The sequence below is a fragment of the Balaenoptera acutorostrata genome, chromosome 14, assembly GCF_949987535.1.
Source record: "Balaenoptera acutorostrata chromosome 14, mBalAcu1.1, whole genome shotgun sequence".
NCBI lineage: Eukaryota > Metazoa > Chordata > Mammalia > Artiodactyla > Balaenopteridae > Balaenoptera > Balaenoptera acutorostrata.
In genome coordinates, this window is record NC_080077.1 from 37,053,601 (window position 1) to 37,075,983 (window position 22,383).

At 35.2% G+C, this 22,383-nt stretch overlaps 1 protein-coding gene across 4 annotated transcripts in view; it reads right to left on the reverse strand.

The window, feature by feature from the left end:
* TRMT11 (tRNA methyltransferase 11 homolog) overlaps window positions 1–22,383 on the reverse strand; it is a 63,926-nt gene that overhangs the window by 35,543 nt on the left and 6,000 nt on the right. Inside the window, exons 1-7 of one of the 4 annotated variants that reach the window (XM_057527990.1) lie at window positions 21,371–21,462; window positions 13,144–13,209; window positions 11,437–11,510; window positions 8,106–8,187; window positions 7,925–8,017; window positions 7,552–7,686; window positions 6,412–6,568 (exon numbers count right to left, since the gene is read on the reverse strand). In XM_057527990.1, the coding sequence (XP_057383973.1) occupies window positions 6,412–6,568; window positions 7,552–7,686; window positions 7,925–8,017; window positions 8,106–8,187; window positions 11,437–11,459 (490 nt within the window). In that variant the 5' untranslated portion in view covers window positions 11,460–11,510; window positions 13,144–13,209; window positions 21,371–21,462. The other 3 variants (XM_057527989.1, XM_057527988.1, XM_007190805.2) reach the window with 3 other exon arrangements.

Sequence of the window (22,383 nt, forward strand, 5' to 3'; positions counted from 1 at the left end):
AACATCCTTATAAAGATTAAAAATTAATGAAATCCTTTAAACTAAAAGGTATAATATTTTTAAATTGTTTAAGAATAAAAATTCACAAAGTTAAATATCTTAATAATTGTTCTTCTCAATGAACTTCACTTTTTTAATTATCCAAATTAAAAATGTTCTTAGTACTTGGGTAAGTCCTAATAGCTATACTGCAGAACGATCTGTCAGCCAAACTGAAATCAGAAATATACAGAAAAATATTCTTAGCCTATGCACAAACTTGGATATGGCGAAATAACTAGGGCTCTTTCCATTATATCCTTTTGAAATGTAATCTCTAAAATTAAGATGGGTAGTGCCTCCAGAGGGTCAAGGTCTATAAATTAATGTGTTCCTTCCATAGCCATTTAAAACATAGTTTGGTAACACGTACTTAAAAATACTTTGCTCAATGAAAAATATTATAACTGACTACTACCTAATGGAGCCATGAATAAGAGAAATGGAAGACTAAAAGTACAGCAGAAACCAAAACCTAGGTTCCCTCATACTAACTACAAAAAGCATTTGTTTGAGGAGGTAAGGTTAAGTAAGACCTCATAGTTCTTAGCCTATAAATGGAACAGTCCATATTTAGGAAAGGTACTATATTTAGTAATGACTTGAAATACAAAAATCACTTCACCCAAATTACGAGGAATTACTACAATTCTGCCAATTAAGGCAGATACTCACCTAGAAGAACTAGTTGTCAAGGGGAACAGAAAAGCTTTCCTGTGTTCCTTAAACAGAACCTTATCCATTTGGTTAGAGTGAGTTTTGAGAAGACCCAATTTAGAGTACACTGCTGAAAGGAGATGAATAATCTGTTAGACTACATCTGTTAGTTAACTTTGTGCCCTTTAAAAGCTTTTCAAGTTTCAAATAAAATCACTATAAATTAGCTTCTCTGAACTGGTCACTGGGTAATCACTGTTAATCATCTAGTTGTTTTTTTCAATTAAATTGAAGCATTTTCACGTTTAGTTATACCTCAGTTGGAGTTTCCTTGGAAGCTTTTTGGTGGAAGAAGCGGTGATAAAAAAGGAGGGGGTGAAGTGTTGAGGGGGCAGATAACATGACTCACCCGATTTCTTATTAGCTATCAAGTGTAAAAATACCACATATGTGATCTAGACTAGCAAATCAGTATTTTAATGTTTTATTACCTAAATAGTAACCAGTTTAAGGTTAGGGTAATATCTTACAGGTAAAAGGACACAGTAACTGAACTTTTATGATATAGAAACAAATTTATGAGTTTCATCTGTAGAGATTTAAGTGGAAAGCCTTATAAAAATATGAAAACGAGAACTGGGCTTTGGTTTTGCCGAAAGAAAAGAAAGAAAAATTGTAATACTATGTCACCTATGTAATCCTTAAAAAAACCAAACAAACAAACAAACAAAAACAACTCATAAATTAAGCTAGCAGCTTAAGCAAAACTATATTGCCAGAAAACAGAAATTCTACCAAACTATGCGACTCAGGAAAAGGGGTCTACAAAGAGTTGTGGATAAAATGGGAAGCAGAGATTTCCACAAAGACCTACAGAGATCCATTATCTCTCTCCTAACTTTCTCTTTTCCTCCTCATAGTCTCCTCCCAGAGGTAGGACAGTGGGTTTCTCAACACCTTGCTCCCAGGTCTATCATCTGCAATGACAAAATTTCAAAGTTTTACTCCTATCCTTAAACCTATGAGCCATTTGAAGGTAGAACAGGCAAGGAGTACACAATAGTCTCCTGGGTATATTCTCAACTACTAAAGGAGTGGACTCATTTGAGAGAGGGGAAAGGGAAAAGCAATCAGAGCTAGGGCTGCAGAACTACGTCACTGCACCTACAGACATCGGCACACACTTGTGCCAATTATTTTCACTATGGACATAGAATTAGAAGTTTACAATTTTAACCTTCAATTACCTTGCCTGCTGCCATAATTTGCCAATAGTTGCAAATTATGAATATCTTGGAAATCAGCCAAAGAAGGAACTAGAAAATGAATTCATGGCCAAATTGTTCATCATCACCATTCAATATTAGCTATATCTAACATCTTTCACCAAAAAGGTATCTAAGTGCTTAACAAAATAATTAAAAAATGATAAAGAGTATGGTTAGTTGACTGTTTTCCATCCATCATACAATTTCCTAAGAATTACATATCCATATATTACCTCATTTAACCTCACAATATATTACTTATTACCATTTCACAAATGATGGAATTGAGGCCCAGACAAGTAAAGCATCTTGCTCAAAGTCACATAGTAAGTGACAGAGTAAGGATTTAAAACTTACTCTCTTTGCTCTTATGGTACACTATACTATACAACCTCCTTTAGGGTCAGCAGCAATTGAAGTAAATATTCATTAGCCTACTAATTAGATACACAGAAGTAAAATTTGTTATTAAACAAATTAAGTTAAGTAAGGCTACACACTCAGTTAATAAGAGTTGTATACAATTCACGAGTCTCGTATCACAGGCAGGCCTGTGCCATTACAGGTATTCAACTTATGCATGCTGATCATTCCTTTAGCAATGTTCATATTAGAACAGCAGTACTTCCTAATTACTGACAGCTGACCCATGATATATATCTTCCCCCTTGAGAAAATGGAGATGTACAACTTAAATGTTACTATAATGAGAATCAATGTATTTGCTAAAATGGAAATGAAAGTGTGTTTCTGTAGCTCATAATGTCATTCTAGACAAGAGAACAGACTGTCTAAAAGAAAAAGGAAAGGTATTTAGGCAGGAAAAGATTATATCTCGCCTTTCAACTTCCCAGAAGCTTTCTAACCTACTCTATAACCTTGAGAATACCACAAGCCATAAGTAGTCTGTGGGTAAAGCCTTCAGGAAACTAATAAACATCAATTTTGTACCTTTAGAATGGAAAAGGGATATCATACATTTGAATTAAAACAAAAATACTAAAAAAGGAAAAAAGAAAAAAATATCATCCAATACTTTATGAAAAACTACGACCATGGAGGAGGGCACAGGGCTACTTATTTCTCCAATCCTTCAGAAGGTACTACCCATCGAAGAGACAAAAGGTCCAGGAAAGAGGACAAACTGCTTAAGAACTGTGCCTATTCTCAATTATTAGCCATTACCAGTTATAAAACAAAAGCACCAAAAACTAGCTAAAGTCTTAAAGCTATGCTTAAACAACAAACACAGATTATGAAATGTATTTTAGCAGCATCTTTGCAAAGATCTTCCTCTTGCAATTTTCCATTAACTGTCCTACATATTACAATTAATTTTCCATTAATTGTCCTATAGAGTATAAACGGTCAAATGACCAAGATATGCTACCCACCCTAAGGAGCAGCCTTAAAGCAAATTAGGGGCAGGTCTGCTCACCCCTTACCACACTGAAAGTAGTCAACACCTTGATTGCTATGGAAGTTAGCATTTCATAATATGCCCAGGCTCGTCTACATCAAGGGAAGGAAATTTTACCCATACTGGTAACTATTTTTAAACTTTATGGTCTGGCCTATGAGTATGTGTGCATACTAAACACGTACATGTATGTATCTCAAAGAATCACTTCACAGGAAAAGGTTTTAGAAGTCCAAGAACAAGATTAAGAATTAATAGAGGGTTACCATTTGGAAAAAGATAAATTAAATCCATTCCTCACGGCATATAAGAAAATAAACTCCAAATGCATTCGAGATCTAAAAGGAAAATAATCAAAACTACTAAAGTACCAGAAGAAAACAGAGCTGAATTCCTCTATAACTTGGATACAGGGGGAAAGTTTTTGCCTGGCAAAAAAACAATTACATGCAAAGTCAGAACATAAAGGGCAAACTGGGAGAAAATATTTTACATATTTATATACATAAAACAGGAAAAAAGGGGGAGAGTGACTAAAATATAAAGTATTTTTAAAAATGGGGGGGAATCAAAAAGTCTACAGAAAAACAGGCAAAAGACTTGAAGATAATTCCAAAAAGGTTATAAAACTAGACCTTAAAATAGAAAAAGTGATTAGATCTCACTCGTAAGAGAAATACAAATGAACACTTCACTGAGATAACGTTTTCATCCAACAGATTGGCAAATTTCAAAAGCCTGACAATATACTCTGCTGTGAGGCTGTGAGGGAACAGGGGCTCGTATATCGCTGGCGAGAAGGCAAAATGGTATAATGGAGAGTAATTTGGCCACATTTAACAAAACTACATAACGCTTACATTCTTCAACCCAGCAATCCTAATTCTAGGAATTTACCCTGGAGCTATACTTCCAACACTATGAAAGTATATATGTACAGATTATTCACTGCAAGCATTATTTGTAACTGTGAAATATGGGAAACTACCTATATCCAAGTTTAGGTGATTGTTTGAATAAATTACAGTACATAAACCCACGGAGTACAACTATAAAAAAGAACGAAGATAATCTCTATGAACTAAAGGAAGTGATTTCTAAGAAATACTGTTAAGTGAAAAAAAAAAAAAAGAAATCTGTAGGGTTAGACCAGAGTTTGTAGTATATGTGAAAACTCACAATTTCTAAAATATGTATATGTTTGGTTGACCCAAAATAAGGAACATTCTGGATAAAAAATAAAGAGAGGAGGGATAGTATTCTTCAAAATTGTAAGTTTTATAAAAGAAAAAGTAAGATTTTGGATATACTCCACATCAAGGGATCAAAGAAATGTTAACAACAAAATACAATACCTGGAAAGGAAAAAAGATGGTATAAAGGGACATCAGTGGGTCAATTACCAAAAATGGAATACAAACACTAAAGTACTGTATTAATAGTGTATTTACTAACACTGGAAACTATACTGTGGTTATGTAAGAGAATATCCTTATTCTTAAGAAACATATTCAAGTCTTTGAGAGGTAAAGGGATGTAATGGATGCAACTTACTTTCAAATGATACAGAAAAAAAATACCTTGTATATAAACATAATGAGAAAATAAATGATAAAGCAAATGATGCCAAATTTTAACAACAGTCTACTCTGGGTCAAGGATATGTATGTGTTCTTTCTTCTGTTTTTAATCTTGTAACTTTTCTATAAGTTTGGCATTATTTCCTGTAAAGTTCAAAAAGTTGGGGAGGCACTTAGGATAATGAGGATAGGAAAGAAAGGAATAGGTATAATAGTATGTTGGGGGTGGGATATATGAAGACAATGGTAGAATAGCAGAAGAGAGACTCACTAAGATTAATTCAACAACACAGGAAATAATCCCACCAGTTAAAATCTCTTGACCTTGATTCTATGTGCTCCTAATGACATGGGATTGTATTCCTCAAGTTAGTTGATGGTACCATAGCTGGCTGGCAGATCCTAAGGCTGAGAGAGGCAGCATTATGATAGTAAAGAGCACGAGCTCTGGAGTTAGACTGCTTGAGTTTGAATCTCATGAGATTTCTACAATGTGTAACCTTGACCAAGTCACTTAACCTCTGTCTGTGCCATAATCTCAGGAAGATTTTTTTAAGTATCTCAATTTCAGTAGTTGTAAGAATTAAATTAGATAGTAACATTAGAGTGCATAGCTAGTACCTGACATGTTTACTATTCAACAAATAGTAGCTACTGCATCATCACTGCTTACAAAGTTACTGATGAGTTTCTGATGGGGAAAGACCACTACAGGAAGAAACTCCAACCATGCATAATTTGTTCCTAAACGATCTGAATCATAATGAATTTAGTCAGATGAACCTAAATGTGAGTACTCCCTAAGTATAGGCAAGATGGAAAAAAATGGGTTGAAGCAGGAAAACGTCTTCAGAGTCAGATGAAATAAACTTGGACTTTTAGGACTTCCACACAAAGTTAATTATGAGGACATCCAATCAAGTGCATACAGAACCCAGGTCATAGCCTCAGCAGCCAAGCTCTAGTTCATTGATACTTAGTCACTTTTCTTATTTTCAAACTTCACATATGAACCTCCACAAACCAAAGGCACATTATTTTTTTCCATGTAAGTATATAATTATCAATTTTAAAAGATGAACACTTTTTAAAATTTTGCCACTCAAGTCTTTCTCCCCCCCAAGAGTTTTCCTTTTTTTTTTTTTAATTGAAGTATAGTAAGAGTTTTCCTACTTAAATAAACTATATAGCTTTACAACATTTCTACAATGTATGGTATACTTCCCTTAGTGGTTTACTTGGGGAAAAAAACCCCACAAAATTCTTTCAGCATCCTCTTTGGACGTGGCAAAAGTGTTAAATATTGGCTACTATACAAATATGTGGTTGTCTCTTATCTAATGATAAATAAAAGATTATTTTATCTTTTAGCAAAAATATTACTATGACCTTAACTAATATAAACAAGCAATATCTCTATACTAGTTTAACAATTAAATAAAAATACCTGTTCCAACAAATGGATCAAATACAATATCATTTTCTTTCACTTTTCCGTGGTTGGCCATGATGAATGATAAACCAGCATCCATGCTTGTATTTCCAATAAAGTGTCTCTTTTTGACACTGTATGACTCAATAAGCTCTCTCTGCCCATCTGCAATCTAGATTAGAGATAATTTTCAATTTGTGTAAATGTACAGAACAGATTTAAGATAATTATTCACAATAAACCCACAGTATCTTGATAATGAGAACTTCTTTCCATTTACCACTGCTTCACATAAATATGTGATTAAGGCAGTTATGGACAAATACCTTTATTTCTTAGTGTGTTCCCATTTACTTTTGCTTTTCAAAGCAAATTTGAATTGAATTTGAATGCAATTATTCCAGGGCTTGGTGGTGAGCTCTAGCCACCTCTTTTTTTCTCCTAAATAACAATATTCTGTAACATAAGCCACTGCTTCCTGCCTCAGAGAAGTGGGCAGAACTGCTCTGCAGTAATTTCATTTCTCTTCAGAATGGAAACCTAGATCAGAGAGCTCCACAAATGAGAATCCTGCTATCACAGCACTCTGCCTTTTCTCTGCTTTATTAAAAAAGCAGTTCACACTTTCCAGTGAGTCTTAAGGCTACCTGGGCCCCATATCTAACAATCCTCTTGCATTTCATCAGAATCTCTGGAAAAACAAACAAAACACACAACAACATATTTTCCACTGATTTTAATTCATACAGTAGTTCTGACTCTTCAGCTCCTTTAAAGTTTTACATATAAAGAGTCAAATCCAAAGGCCTACCACTTAGCATTTTTTCTTTTTTTGCAATTTTTATTGAAGTATAGTTGAATTACAATGTTAATTACCGCTGTACAGTGAAGTGATTCAGTTATACATATATATACATTCTTTTTCATATTCTTTTCCATTATAGTTTATCACAGGATATTGAATATAGTTCCCTGTGCTATACAGTAGGACCTTGTTGTTTATCCATTCTATATATACCAGTTTGCATCTGCTAATCCCAAACTCCCACTCCTACCCTCTCCCACTCCTCTCCCCCTTGGCAACCACCAGTCTATTCTCTATGTCTCTGATTTTGTTTCTGTTTCATAGAATAGGTAAAAAGAACACTTGCTTACCCATCTACCAAAATAGATATTATGTGGATTCTCAGGGATGCAGTTTGGGTCCAAACCATAATCCTCCAAAATAGAGAATATATGTTGTGGCTTCTTTAAATTCACTTTTCCTTCAAATGGCAGAAATTCAAGTGCCTAAAAAATAAAAGTAATTCTAATGTCCTATAAAAATTTAAAAGAAAACATAGTGCTTATATAATAAAACCAACCTTGTAAGTCTGGTATCAGCACTAAATAAGACAAAACATGAAAAGTACTTAGCACATAATGTGGTACAAAAGAAGCACTTAGTAGACATTGCGGATATTATATATCAACAGTGGCTATATTACATTAATCTCATAGGTTTTTGGTTTTTGCTAAATTCACTTACATCTATCCGTTTGACTTTTTCTTCTTGTGTCAACGTTTTATTAAATGTGTGAATCTTTATTTTATATGTAGAATCTGAATGCAGAAACGGAACCTAAAATAAGAGCAGATAAATTCTTTAAGCTTAGTAATTCTACAGTATCTACAGATATGCTTACAGAAAAACACATTTCACTACGCACCATCTTATCCACAGGGTAGTTTTTCAAAGAACTATACAGCTCCTCTGGAGACTTTCCATGACCCCATAGTTCAAATATAGACCTAGGAAATAAATGATTGACATTAACCTCAGTAAAAAAAAAAAAAATGGGCTCATACAGTAATATGTAACAATTATTTCACTGGTTCTTTATGCTTGCTCCACTAAAACAATTATTGCCTATGTTTTCTAAGCTATAAATGAGAAATATGCATCCTGGAAACAAATACAGCTTAAGTCTAAATTAACACAGAAGTTGAACTTTACACAGAAGAAGGAGAATTTATAAGTCAAAATTTTTTGAAGTTTTCATCATAATCATTTCATCATTTTTTAAAAATTTTTATTGGAGTATAGTTGATTTACAATGTTGTGCTATCACTTCAGCATTTTTTAACTAGAACACAAATGATTCCATAAAATGACTTGTGATTTTAGTGAAACAGTAATAAAGGTGCAGGAAATTCAATCATTTCCATTGTCTTCTGAATAAAACAAAAGGAAAAATGACCAGATAAAAATGTTACCATTAATATTTAGCCATTATTTAATAACATTTAGTAATAATTACTTTTATGACTACTACAAAAACAAAATTCTTACTATGAAAAATCTCAAGCATCTATCAATTTCAAGGAACATAAAAAATTAAGCAAAATTTCATTGTAATCAATCAATTCTTAGAATTAGTTATAATGGAACTTGATCTATATATTAGCACAATTTTGTGCATCTGAATTCAACTACTTTATGATTGTAAGTAATGCTGCCGTTAGGACTGAGTATACTATCTTCTGAAAATGAATTCCTCCCTTCCCTTGTAATGAATTATAGAAAAAGGGCCTCTACAGTAATACTACCCTTACTTAGCTAAGTAAGAGCTAACAATATAACTCAAAGTACCAGGGACTGTTCCAAGGCCATTTAATATTAATTCACATATTCCTCACAGGAATCCTATTAGGGAGCTGCCAGTATCATCATCCATTTAACCAATGAGGAAACTGAGGCACAGAAAGATTAAATAACTCTCTCAGGTCATACAGCAATTGGTGAAGCTAAGATTCAAACCCAATCCATCTGACTCCAGAATCCATACACTGCTTCTCAGATATAAATATGCAAAAAGACAGGAACTCCAGGCCATTCAGGAAAGGCACAGACAATTCCATAAATCATAATTATCCCTAATGAACCATTATACAGTAATTTATAGGAACTAATGCTTGTAGTGATAACCTAGAATCAGTAAAAATGAAATAATACTCCCTACCCTCTTTTTCAGAAAGAATTTATATAACATTAATAAATTTATATTTAAATGGCAAAATAAAAATATTACATATATAACATCATAAGCTTCAGTTATAATTGGAACACTGGAGTAACACCTTTTGTGATTTAGATTTCAGAGTAAATGGTTTTCATATATATGACTGCACTATTATGATCCCTATTTTAGAGATTATAAAACTTATATGAATTGCCACATCTCATGGGTGCTATATAAATAAGCATGGATGTCAAGTTACTAATATAACATCAATATGACCTAAAATATTTCACTGATTATAGCAGTAATAATGAAACCTTCTGACAAATAGAAATGCTTTAAGAAACTATGCTTTGAGGGAAGAAGGGTAATAGAATGGGGAAAGATACACAAGGAGCACCAATGGTTTCTGTCATGGTTTTATTTCTTTAAAAAAAAAAAAAAAGCTGTGGCAAATATCTCAAAATGTTGAGATCTAACAAGGTAGGTACCTAGGTGTTTGTTATATATCACTGCTTGTGATATGTTCAAAATAGTCCATGTTAAAAATAAGTCAAATAAAATCAACTTTCAATCCCTATTCTACCACAAAAAGATTTGAATTTAAGTTAGGTTTGAATGCACAGTTCTAAAAGTCTATTAGTTCCAGAACAATTAATGCTACAATTAGAACTGTAAATTTTATCCTCTGAAAATGAATTCCCCCATTTCTATTAAATTTATAGAGAGAAGGCCTTTGCAGTAATACTGTTCTTACTTAGTTATCACTTAAGGTATAACCATAGCTATGCAAAATATACAGAGACTAAAAAGCAGCCAGGGACATTATTTCATAATGTTATACAACTATTACACAACTATTTATTGTACCATTACTCAAATACATTCATCAGAAGATATGAGTTTTGAAGGAAGTATACAAGTTCTGGTTCTCAAGTAGCTATTTTAAACCTATAAGCTTTATCTTTGGAATTCAAACACTTCTTAGAGCCATAAATTTTAATACGCTAATGTAAAGTAATAATTATTCAAAGGATAAGTTTCTTAGTTCTGTTTCCGCTTTCTAGTCATTTTTATTGACTAAGTAAGACCCATCAACAAGCCTCAATTTATGAGATTAGATTCAGCACTGCAGCTAGTTTTCAATAAGATAAATTTAATATGGGGGTTGTAGTCTATTCAATAATATAGCAATTATATACTATGCTATAAAGTATTGCTAACCATGCTAACAAAACTAGATATATGTAAGTTCTTATTTGCACTGCATTATTAAATATTGTAATTTCTAAGCAAAAAGAAGTTTTCAGAAATGTTTGGGGGCAGGGGGGCATGTAAAAAAAAAAGCAACTCAAGGATAACATAAGTTGTTCAGTTTTCAAAATGGTAGCTAAAAATGCAGTTTAATTTTCAAACCCAAAGATAGAATTTTCCAACAATAAAAAAAAATGAAAGAAAGAAAAGAAATGAAAAAAGAACAGATACTAATGATAAAAGCTAGAAAACACTCAGGCAGGATAAATGAGGATGACATCATTATATTAATCCATATCAAGATATGATAATCAGAGTTCCTCTAACAAATAAAACAGAAAACATACTTTATGGTAGTCCTCATTTTTTGTCATCTTACACTTCACCAATCTGTTCATCTAACTAAAAACCATCTATAAGAAAAACATTTTTAGGTTTTCAATACTTTGGTTATAATTAAATGTGGCATTTATCCTATGTAATAACATAGCATTTACATCTTATACCATATGCTTGCTTAATGTAGAAGTTTAAAAAAATTATTCTAAATCAAGTGTTTCTGCATTTCACCACTGAAATTCTCTCACCCTCAGTTTCAGCAGATAACTCTCCTCTGTTCTCCTACCACCATCCAGTGGCAAATACATGTAACTACAAGCTAAGCTGAGCTCCCCCAACAATCAACCCCTTCTACCTTCTGCCAACATAAGCAAAAAGTAGGACAGAGTAGTTACGAGAAGTCTGGTTTACACTCATGCAGGAGGACACTATAAGTTTTTCTTACTTGGCACACACTGTCCGTTTCATTAAGTTTCTGGCAATATCTTCAGAGGGGATGCTAAGAATCCAAAAAGGAGACTGAAAGAAACAACAATATATGGTTTCATGGCCTCATATGCTTTCGTTTAAGAAGTCAATAAGGAGAGATTCCTATCTGCTACTTTTATGTAAGAATATCTGATTTGACACTAACCAAAATAAAAATTGCTCCAATAGTAAAAAAAAAAAAAAAAAAAAAAAGTAAATTATTTTAATAGGTAACCTGTTAAGATAATACAGTACAATATCAGAACACTTTTATAAATGACTGTATAAATGAAAACATCAGCAAATTTAAGGATATTTAAACTTCAGGTTAATTTTGTATTTGCTCTTATATAGTTTGATCAAGAATTAATGAATATTTTACCCCAAAGTATAATTTCAGAATTTTTTATTGTTGCTAATTATTTCTTATAACACAGCTATTTTATTTTTAACTACTAAGTAATGTATTTCTTTTAATGATCCCTTTTTTTCTAGGTAGTTGTGGCCACCCGAGGGGGTGGGAAACATAGTTATTGTCTCTGCAATAACTATGATGGAAAATTATACAGTATATTATTAAATTATCATTTATTTTTATTATTTTATCTAAGGAAAAAAGTTCCAAGTGCATCAGCGGGTTTTAATACCCAAGATTATAGGCACTTCTGTGCTCCACCCAGATAACCATTTGCCAGAATGCAGCAAAATGTAGCAGGATCCTAACCTCAGTTTAACACCCTCACCCAATTATATCCATACTCTCCCTCTTTTCCTCCTCCCTCAATAAGTGAAACTCATTCAGGAGTACAAGTCCAACACCAGGGGACTTTCAACTTAAGTTCTCTCATCTTTTGTGAAAAGTTCTCCCTGCCACACCCAGCCTTTATTCCAATATTTACACTACCCTACAGAAAAATTCAAAATAATCCAAACAGGAAAAAAGATGGTCATCTTAGTATTATTTTTAATAGGAAAAATTTTAAAGCAACCTGAATGAAATGAAATCATTAGATAAATTACAGTAGAGCTAATCGATGGAAAATATTACACAGCCCTGTTAGTAATGAAAGCTATGCAGAAATATGTGCCTATATTAATGCTATCAAATGAAAAAGAGATGCAGAAGTTCACTGGTAGCATTACCACTGAGGGGAAAAAACGTATATGAAAAAAGACTAGAAAGCAGTATCCCCAAATTATAAGTCACGTCAAGAAAGAAGAATTGTGAATGATTTTTCCTTTTTCTATTTTCCAAACTCCTCTAATACACTGATAAACTGTCAAATACAAAATATATAAATAAACTCACAATCTCACACATGCACAATTACAAATTTTAAAATGAGTACCAATATAAGCCTGAAATTCAGCTAAATTCTAAATTCTAATTATACCTCATCAATAGAAGACAGCCCTTTTCCCAATGAAGCGACACATATAAATTATGGGATAACTGTTGAACTACAATTTAAAAACTAATAAAATAAGTGAATACTGGAAATAAATCTAACTTTCCAAAACCAAGATTTCTCCAAAATATCCTTTTTATTCAATTGCCCCTAAAAACAGACACAAGTAACCATAAAAATATAAATTTAAGATTTTCAGTTCTTCTCTTCAAATCCAAGGTTCTATTTATAAGGATACTACATATGGTCTAATGAAAAATACAAATTCAACTTACCTTTCCATAAGTTTCCTGACTACTGGTGAACTGACCTCCAAAAAGTGAAAGCAGAGACTTTATTTCCTATATTGAAAATATCAGAGAGAGAATACGTTTTAACACAGGGAACTTAAAATCTATTAAGATGCAGTTATAACACACACACACACATGTACACACACACACACACACACACACAAAGAGCGGATTATCTACCTAATGTATTTAAATGTCAATACCAGACAAATTACAACTCTGGGTTCTAAAAAAATTTTACAGTCACAATCATGGTAAGTAATTTCTAAGAAATTTTAGAAAAAAAAAAAAAAAAAAAGAGGTTGCCAAAAAACTTTGAGAAAATGCCCTGATTTTTAAAAGGAAAAAGCAGATTATAAAAACAATAGATTAGTAAATCTGACAATGGATCAATACAAATAAATTAGATGATTTGAGGATGTTCAGAAAAGAAATAACATGTTTGTAATGATGTTTAGAATTCCTGTGTCTTCCCTTTGAATATTAATATCATAAACATTTTCTTCCTTGGCATCAGGATTACAAATTTTTCATTAGGAAACAATATACTTTATGTTGGACATTTAGGTGTTTTCAATTTTATCAGTTTAAAACAAAGGTAAATACTTACTTTCACAAATATATGGCTTTTTCCATTTGAGATTGTTTCTTTAAGGTAGCATTACTATACTCAGAGATGTGAAAAATTTTATGGCTTCTTAGAGTATATGTGGCCAAAAACACTTTTTTTTTTTAACATCTTTATTGGAGTGTAATTGCTTTACAATGGTGTGTTAGTTTCTGCTGAGTAACAAAGTGAATCACCTATACATATACATATATCCCCATATCCCCTCCTTCTTGCATCTCCCTCCCACCCTCCCTATCCCACCCCTCTAGGTGGACACAAAGCACAGAGCTGATCTCCCTGTGCTATGCAGCTGCTTCCCACTAGCTATCTATTTTACATTTGGTAGTCTATATATGTCCATGCCACTCTCTCACTTCGTCCCAGCATACCCCTCCCACTCCCCATGTCCTCAATTCCATTCTCTACATCTGCATCTTTATTCCTGTCCTGCCCCTAGGTTCTTCAGAACCTTTTTTTTTTTTTTTTTTTTTTAGATTACATATATATGTGTTAGCATACGGTATTTCTTTTTCTCTTTCTGACTTACTTCACTCTGTATGACAGACTCTAGGTCCATCCACGTCACAACAAGTAACTCAATTTTCTTTCTTTTTATGGCTGAGTAATATTCCATTGTGTCACATCTTCTTTATCCATTCATCTGTCGATGGACACTTAGGTTGCTTCCATGTCCTGGCTATTGTAAATAGAGCTGCAATGAACGCTGTGGTACATGATCCTTTTTGGATTATGGTTTTCTCAAGGTATATGCCCAGTAGTGGGATTGCTGGGTTGTATGGTAGTTCTATTTTTAGTTTTTTAAGGAACCTCCATACTGTTCTCCATAGTGGCTGAATCAATTTACATTCCCACCAACAGTGCAAGAGGGTTCCCTTTTCTCCACACCCTCTAAAGCATTTATTGTTTGTAGATTTTTTGATGATGGCCATTTTGACCAGTGTGGGGTGATACCTCATGGTACTTTTGATTTGCATTTTGCTACTGATTACTGATGTTGAGCATCCTTTCATGTGTTTGTTGGCAATCTGTATATTTTCTTTGGAGAAATGTCTATTTAGGTCTTCTGCCCATTTTTGGATTGGGTTGTTTGCTTTTTTGATGTTGAGCTGCATGAGCTGCTTGTATATTTTGGAGATTAATCCTTTGTCAGTTGCTTCGTTTGCAAATATTTTCTCCCATTCTGAGGGTTGTCTTCTTGTCTTGTTTATGGTTTCCTTTGCTGTGCAGAAGCTTTTAAGTTTCATTAGATCCCATTTGTTTATTTTTGTTTTTATTTCCATTTCTCTAGGAGGTGGGTCAAAAAGGATCTTGCTGTGATCTACGTCATGGAGTGCTCTGCCTATGTTATCTTCTAAGAGTTGTATAGTGCCTGGCCTTACATTTAGGTCTTTAATCCATTTTGAGTTTATTTTTGTGTATGCTGTTAGGGAGCATTCTAATTTCATTCTTTTACATGTAGCTCTCCAGTTTTCCCAGCACCACTTATTGAAGAGGCTGTCTTTTCTCCATTGTATATTCTTGCCTCCTTTATCAAAGATAAGATGACCATATGTGCGTGGGTTTATTCATCTCTGGGCTTTCTATCCTGTTCCATTGATCTATATTTCTGTTTTTGTGCCAGTACCATATTGTCTGGATTACTGTAGCTTTGCAGTATAGTCTGAAGTCAAGGAGCCTGATTCCTCCAGCTCCATTTTTCTTTCTCAAGATTGCCTTGGCTATTTGGGGTCTTTTGTGTTTCCATACAAATTGTGAAATTTTTTGTTCTAGTTCTGTGAAAAGTGCCATTGGTAGTTTGATAGGGAGTGCACTGAATCTGTAGATTGCTGTGGGTAGTATAGTCATTTTCAAAATGTTGATTCTTCCAATCCAAGAACATGGTATATCTCTCCATCTGTTTGTATCATCTTTAATTTCTTTCATCAGTGTCTTATAGTTTTCTGCATACAAGTCTTTTGTCTCCTTAGGTAGGTTTATTCCTAGGTATTTTATTCTTTTTGTTGCAGTGGTAAATGGGAGTGTTCCCTTAATTTCTCTTTCAGATTTTTCATCAACAGTGTATAGGAATGCAAGAGATTTCTGTGCATTAATTTTGTATCCTGCTACTTTACCAAATTCATTGATTAGCTCTAATAGTTTTCTGGTAGCATCTTTAGGATTCTCTATGTATACTATCATGTCATCTGCAAACAGTGACAGCTTTACTTCTTCTTTTCCAATTTGGATTCCTTTTATTTCTTTTTCTTCTCTGACTGCTGTGGCTAAAACTTCCAAAACTGTGTTGAATAATAGTGGTGAGAGTGGGCAACTTTGCCTTGTTCCTGATCTTAGTGGAAATAATTTCAGTTTTTCACCATTGAGAACGATGTTGGCTGTGGGTTTGTCATATATGGCCTTTATTATGTTGAGGTAAGTTCCCTCTTTGCCTGCTTTCTGGAGGGTTTTATCATAAATGGGTGTTGAATTTTCTCGAAAGTTTTTTCTGCATCTATTGAGATGATCATATAGTTTTTATTCTTCAATTTGTTAATATGGTGTATCACATTGATTGATTTGCGTATATTGAAGAATCCTTGCATTCCTGGGATAAACCCCACTTGATCATGGTGTATGACCCTTTTAATGTGCTGTTGGATTCTGTTTGCTGGTATTTTTGTTGAGGATTTTTGCATCTATGTCCATCAGTGATATTGGCCTGTAGTTTTCTTTTTTTGTGGCATCTCTGTCTGGTTTTGGTATCAGGGTGATGGTGGCCTCGTAGAATGAATTTGGGAGTGTTCCTCCCTCTGCTATATTTTGGAAGAGTTTGAGAAGGATAGGTATTAGCTCTTCTCTAAATGTTTGATAGAATTTGCTGGTGAATCCATCTGGTCCTGGGCTTTTGTTTGTGGGAAGATTTTTTTTTTTTTTTACTGAATTTTTATTAATTAATTAATTAATTAATTAATTTATTTATTTATTTTTGGCTGTGTTGGGTCTTCGGTTCTGTGCAAGGGCTTTCTCTAGTTGCGGCAAGTGGGGGCCACTCTTCATCGCGGTGCGCGGGCCTCTCACCATTGCGGCCTCTTGTTGCGGAGCACAAGCTCCAGACGCGCAGGCTCAGTAGTTGTGGCTCACGGGCCTAGTCGCTCCGTGGCATGTGGGATCTTCCCAGGCCAGGGCTCGAACCCGTGTCCCCTGCATTGGCAGGCGGATTCTCAACCACTGCGCCACCAGGGAAGCCCTGTGGGAAGATTTTTAATCACAGTTTCAATTTCAGTGCTTGTGATTGGTCTGTTTATATTTTCTATTTCTTCCTGGTTCAATTTCAGAAGGTTGTGCTTTTCTAAGAGTTTGTCCATTTCTTCCAGGTTGTCCATTTTATTGCCATATAGTTGCTTGTAGTAATCTCTCATGATCCTTTGAATTTCTGTAGTGTCAGTTGTTACTTCTCCTTTTTCATTTCTCATTCTGTTGATTTGAGTCTTCTCCCTTTTTTTCTAGATGAGTCTGGCTAATGGTTTATCAATTTTGTTTATCTTCTCAAAGAACCAGCTTTTAGGATTAATTATCTTTGCTATCATTTCCTTCATTTCTTTTTCATCTATTTCTGGTCTGATATTTATGATTTCGTTCCTTCTGCTAACTTTGGGGTTTTCTTGTTCTTCTTTCTCTAATTGCTTTAGGTGTAAGGTTAGGTTGTTTATTTGAGATGTTTCTTGTTACTTGAGGTAGGACTGTATTGCTATAAACTTCCCTCTTAGAACTGCTTTTGCTTCATCCCATAGGTTTTGGGTCATCGTGTTTTCATTGTCATTTGTTTCTAGGTATTTTTTGATTTCTTCTTTGATTTCTTCAGTAATCTCTTGGTTACTTAGTAGTGTATTGTTTAGCCTCCACGTGTTAGTATATTTTACAGATTTTTTCCTGTAATTGATATCTAGTCTCATAGTGCTGTGGTCAGAAAAGATACTTGATACGATTTCAATTTTCTTAAATTTACCAAGGCTTGGTTTGTGACCCAACATATGATCTATCCTGGAGAATGTTCCATGAGCACTTGAGAAGAAAGTGTTATCTGCTGTTTTTTAGATGGAATGTCCTATAAATATCAATTAAGTCCATCTTGTTTAATGTATCATTTCAAGCTTTTGTTTCCTTATTTATTTTCATTTTGGATGATCTGTCCATTGGTGAAAGTGGAGTGTTAAAGTCCCCTTCTGTGACTGTGTTACTGTTGATTTCCTCTTTTATGGCTCTTAGCATTTGCCTTATGTATTGAGGTGCTCCTATGTTGAGTGCATAAATATTTACAATTGTTATATCTTCTTCTTGGATTGATCCCTTGATCATTACGTAGTGTCCTTCTTTGTCTCTTGTAACATTCTTTATTTTAAAGTCTATTTTGTCTGATATGAGAATTGCTACTCCAGCTTTCTTTTGATTTCCATTCCCATGGAATATCTTTTTCTATCCCCTCACTTTCAGTCTGTATGTGTCCCTAGGTCTGAAGTGGGTCTCTTGTAGACAGCATATGTACAGGTCTTGTTTTTGTAACCATTCAGCCAGTCTATGTCTTTTGGTTGGAGCATTTAATCCATTTACATTTAAGGTAGTTATCAATATATATGTTTCCATTACCATTTTCTTAATTGTTTTGGGTTTGTTATTGTAAGTCTTTTCCTTCTGTTGTGTTTCCAGCCTAGAGAAGTTCCTTTAGCATTTGTTGTAAAGCTGGTTTGGTGGTGCTGAATTCTCTTAGCTTTTGCTTGTCTATAAAAGTTTTAATTTCTCCATCAAATCTGAATGAGATCCTTGCTGGGTAGACTAATCTTAGTTGTAGGTTTTTCCCTTTCATCACTTTAAATATGTCCTGCAACTCCCTTCCGGCTTGCAGAGTTTCCGCTGAAAGATCAGCTGTTAACCTTATGGGGATTCCCTTGTATGTTTATTGTTGCTTTTCCCTTGCTGCTTTTAATATTTTTTCTTTGTATTTAATTTTTGATAGTTTGATTAATATGTGTCTTGGAGTGTTTCTCCTTGGGTTTATCCTGTATGGGACTCTGTGCTACCTGGACTTGACTATTTCCTTACCCATATTAGGGAAGTTTTCAACTATAATCTCTTCAAATACTTTCTCAGTCCATTTTTTTGTCTCTTCTTCTTCTGGTACCCCTATAATTCGAATGTTGGTGCGTTTAATGTTGTCTCAGAGGTTTCTGAGACTGTCCTCAATTCTTTTCATTCTTTTTTCTTTATTCTGCTCGGTGGTAGTTATTTCCACTGTTTTATATTCCAGGTCACTTACCCGTTCTTCTGCCTCAGTTATTCTGCTATTGACTCCTTCTAGAGAATTTTTAATTTTATTTATTGTGTTGTTCATCATTGTTTGTTTGCTCTTTAGTTCTTCTAGGTCCTTGTTAAACGTTTCTTGTATTTTCTCCATTCTATTTCCAAGATTTTGGATCATCTTTACTATTATTACTCTGAATTCTTTTTCAGGTAGACTGCCTATTTCCTCTTCATTTGTTTGGTCTGGTGGGTTTTTACCTTGCTCCTTCATCTGCTGTGTGTTTCTTTGTCTTCTCATTTTGCTTAACTTACTGTGTTTGGGGTCTCCTTTTCGCAAGCTGCAGGTTCGTAATTCCCATTGTTTTTGGTGTCTGCTCCCTGTGGGTAAGGTTGGTTCAGAAGGTTGTGTAGGCTTCCTGGTGGAGGGAACTGGTGCCTGTGTTCTGGTGGATGAGGCTGGATCTTTTCTTTCTGGTGGGTGGGACCACGTCCAGTGGTGTGTTTTCAGGTGTCTGTGAACTTATTATGATTTTAGGCAGCCTCTCTGCTAAAGGTGGGTTTGTGTTCTTGTCTTGCTAGTTTTTTGGCATAGGGTGTGCAGCACTGTAGCTTGCTGGTCGCTCAGTGGAGCTGGGTCTTAGCGTTGAGATGGCCATCTCTGGGAGAGCTTCTGCCGTTTGATATTACGTGGGGCCGGGACATCTCTGGTGGTCCAATGTCCTTAACTTGGCTCTCCCACTTCCGAGGCTCAGGACTGACACCCGGCCAGAGCACCAAGAGTCTGTCAGCCACACGGCTCAGAAGAAAAGGGAGAAAAAAAAAGAAAGAAAGAAAGGAAAAAATAAAATAAAATAAAGTTATTAAAATAGAAAAAAATTATTAAAAATAAAAAAGCAATAAAAAAAACGAAAGAAAGAAGAGAGCAACCAAACCAAAAAGAAATCCACCAATGATAACAAGCACTAAAAACTACAGTAAAAAAAAAAGACATTCAGAACCCTAGGACAAATGGCAAAAGCCAAGCTATACAGTCAAAATCACACAAAGCATCATACACATACACACTCACAAAAAGAGAAAAAGGAAAAAAATATATATATATATAAAAAATTTAAAAAGGAAGAGAACAACCAAATCAATAAACAAATCTACCAATGATAATAAGCTCTAAATACTAAACTAAGATAAACATAAAACCAGAAACAAATTAGATGCAGAAAGCAAACCCCAAGTCTACAGTTGCTCCCAAAGTCCACCGCCTCAATTTTGGCATGATTCATTGTCTATTCAGGTATTCCAGAGATGCAGGGTACATCAAATTGATTGTGGAGATTTAATCCGCTGCTTCTGAGTCTGCTGGGAGAGATTTCCCTTTCTCCTCTTTGTTTGCACAGCTCCTGGGGTTCAGCTTTAGATTTGGCCCGTGTCTGCATGTAGGTCACCTGAGGGCATCTGTTCTCCACCCAGACAGGACAGGGTTAAAGGAGCAGCTGATTTGGGGGCTCTGGCTCACTCAGGCCGGAGGGAGATAGGGGTACAGAATGCGGGGTGAGCCTGCGGCAGCAGAGGCCAGCATGACGTTGCACCAGCCTGAGGCGTGCCGTGTGTTCTCACAGGGAAGTTGTCCCTGGATTATGGGACCCTGGCAGTGGCGGGCTGCACAGGCTCCCAGGAGGGGAGGTGTGGATAGTGACCTGTGCTTGTACACAGGCTTCTTGGTGGCTGCAGCAGCAGCCTTAGTGTTTCATGCCCATCTCTGGTGTCCGCACTGATAGCCATGGCTCGCGCCCGTCTCTGGAGCTCATTTAGGCGGTGCTCTGAATCCCCTCTCCTCGCGCACCCCAAAACAATGGTCTCTTGCCTCTTAAGCAGGTCCAGACTCTTTCCCGGACTCCCTTCCGGCTAGCTGTGGCACACTAGCCCCCTTCAGGCTGTGTGTTCAGGCAGCCAACCCCAGTCCTCTCCCTGGGGTCTGACCTCCGAAGCCTGAACCTCAACTCCCAGCCCCAACCCACCCCGGGGGTGAGCTGACAAGCCTCTCGGGCTGGTGAGTGCTAGTCGGCACCAACCCTCTGTGTGGGAATCTCTCCACTTTATCCTCTGCACCCCTGTTGCTGCACTCTCTTCTGTGGCTCCGAAGCTTCCCCCTCACCACCCCCGTCTCTGCCAGTGAAGGGGCTTCCTAGTGTGTGGAAACTTTTCCTCCTTCACAGCTCCCTCCCAGAGGGGCAGGTCCCGTCCCTATTCTTTTCTCTCTCTTTTTTCTTTTTTCTTTTGCTCTACCCAGGTATGTGGGGGGTTTCTTGCCTTTTGGGAAGTCTGAGGTCTTCTGCCAGCATTCAGTAGGTATTCTGTAGGAGTTGTTCCACATGTAGATGTAATTTTGATGTATTTGTGGGAAGGAAGGTGATCTCCACGTCTACTCCTCCATCATCTTGAAGCCACTCCCAAAATACTTTCTTAAAGGACTGTTCTAAATTATAAGGTCAGAGTATCAATTTGCCTTCACTACTGCTCAGTTGGATGTTGTACTGTTTTTGTTAATTAAGTAGATTAAAAAATAGTACTTTTAACTTGTTATTTTAATTTTTTGATTACTAGCACAGAAAATTATTTTTACTATATTTGTTTACAAGCTGTATTTGGAACCATTCTTTTTCTAGAAACTAAAATCATTAGTAATGTATTAATTTATGATTAAAAGACTAAAAGATGAATAATAGAATTTTACCAAATGTCAGGAGTCCCTTTAGAGATTAACTCTGCTGTCTTGTCCAGTTAATTAGATGAATAAATATATGTTAAATTAAAAAAAAGAAAAGTGATGAACTAGGGAGCATCACTGTGGATTCATTATGTACATGTTATGGTATGTTAACCTCCTTTCTGGATAAAATTACAGAACCAGAAAGAGAATACAAAAGCTACTTTAAAACATCAGGTATGCAAACTGAAATCTGTTCAGATAGTACATATAGTCTATGAAGCAATCACTGTGTACTGATAAACACAGGATGATTATACAAACTTTATGATTTATACTACTAACAAATTTTGCCTCCCCAAATAACATAAAGCAGGTAGAATCCCACTCCTCTGTATAGGTCTTACAGAGGAGTAAACCTAATGAGAGATAAGTGTCCCCACTGCAGGGTGCCTACAATCCCCTTTCATCCCAACTAGGGGAAGGAACGTTTAACACCAAGCCCACCATGAGCCACAGCCACCGTGAGAGAATGTACACCCAGACCATGAAAGTCCTCTCCCTCATGACCAAGAAGAATGGGAGCTTTGAACAACTAGTACCTTCTCTGTTTTCC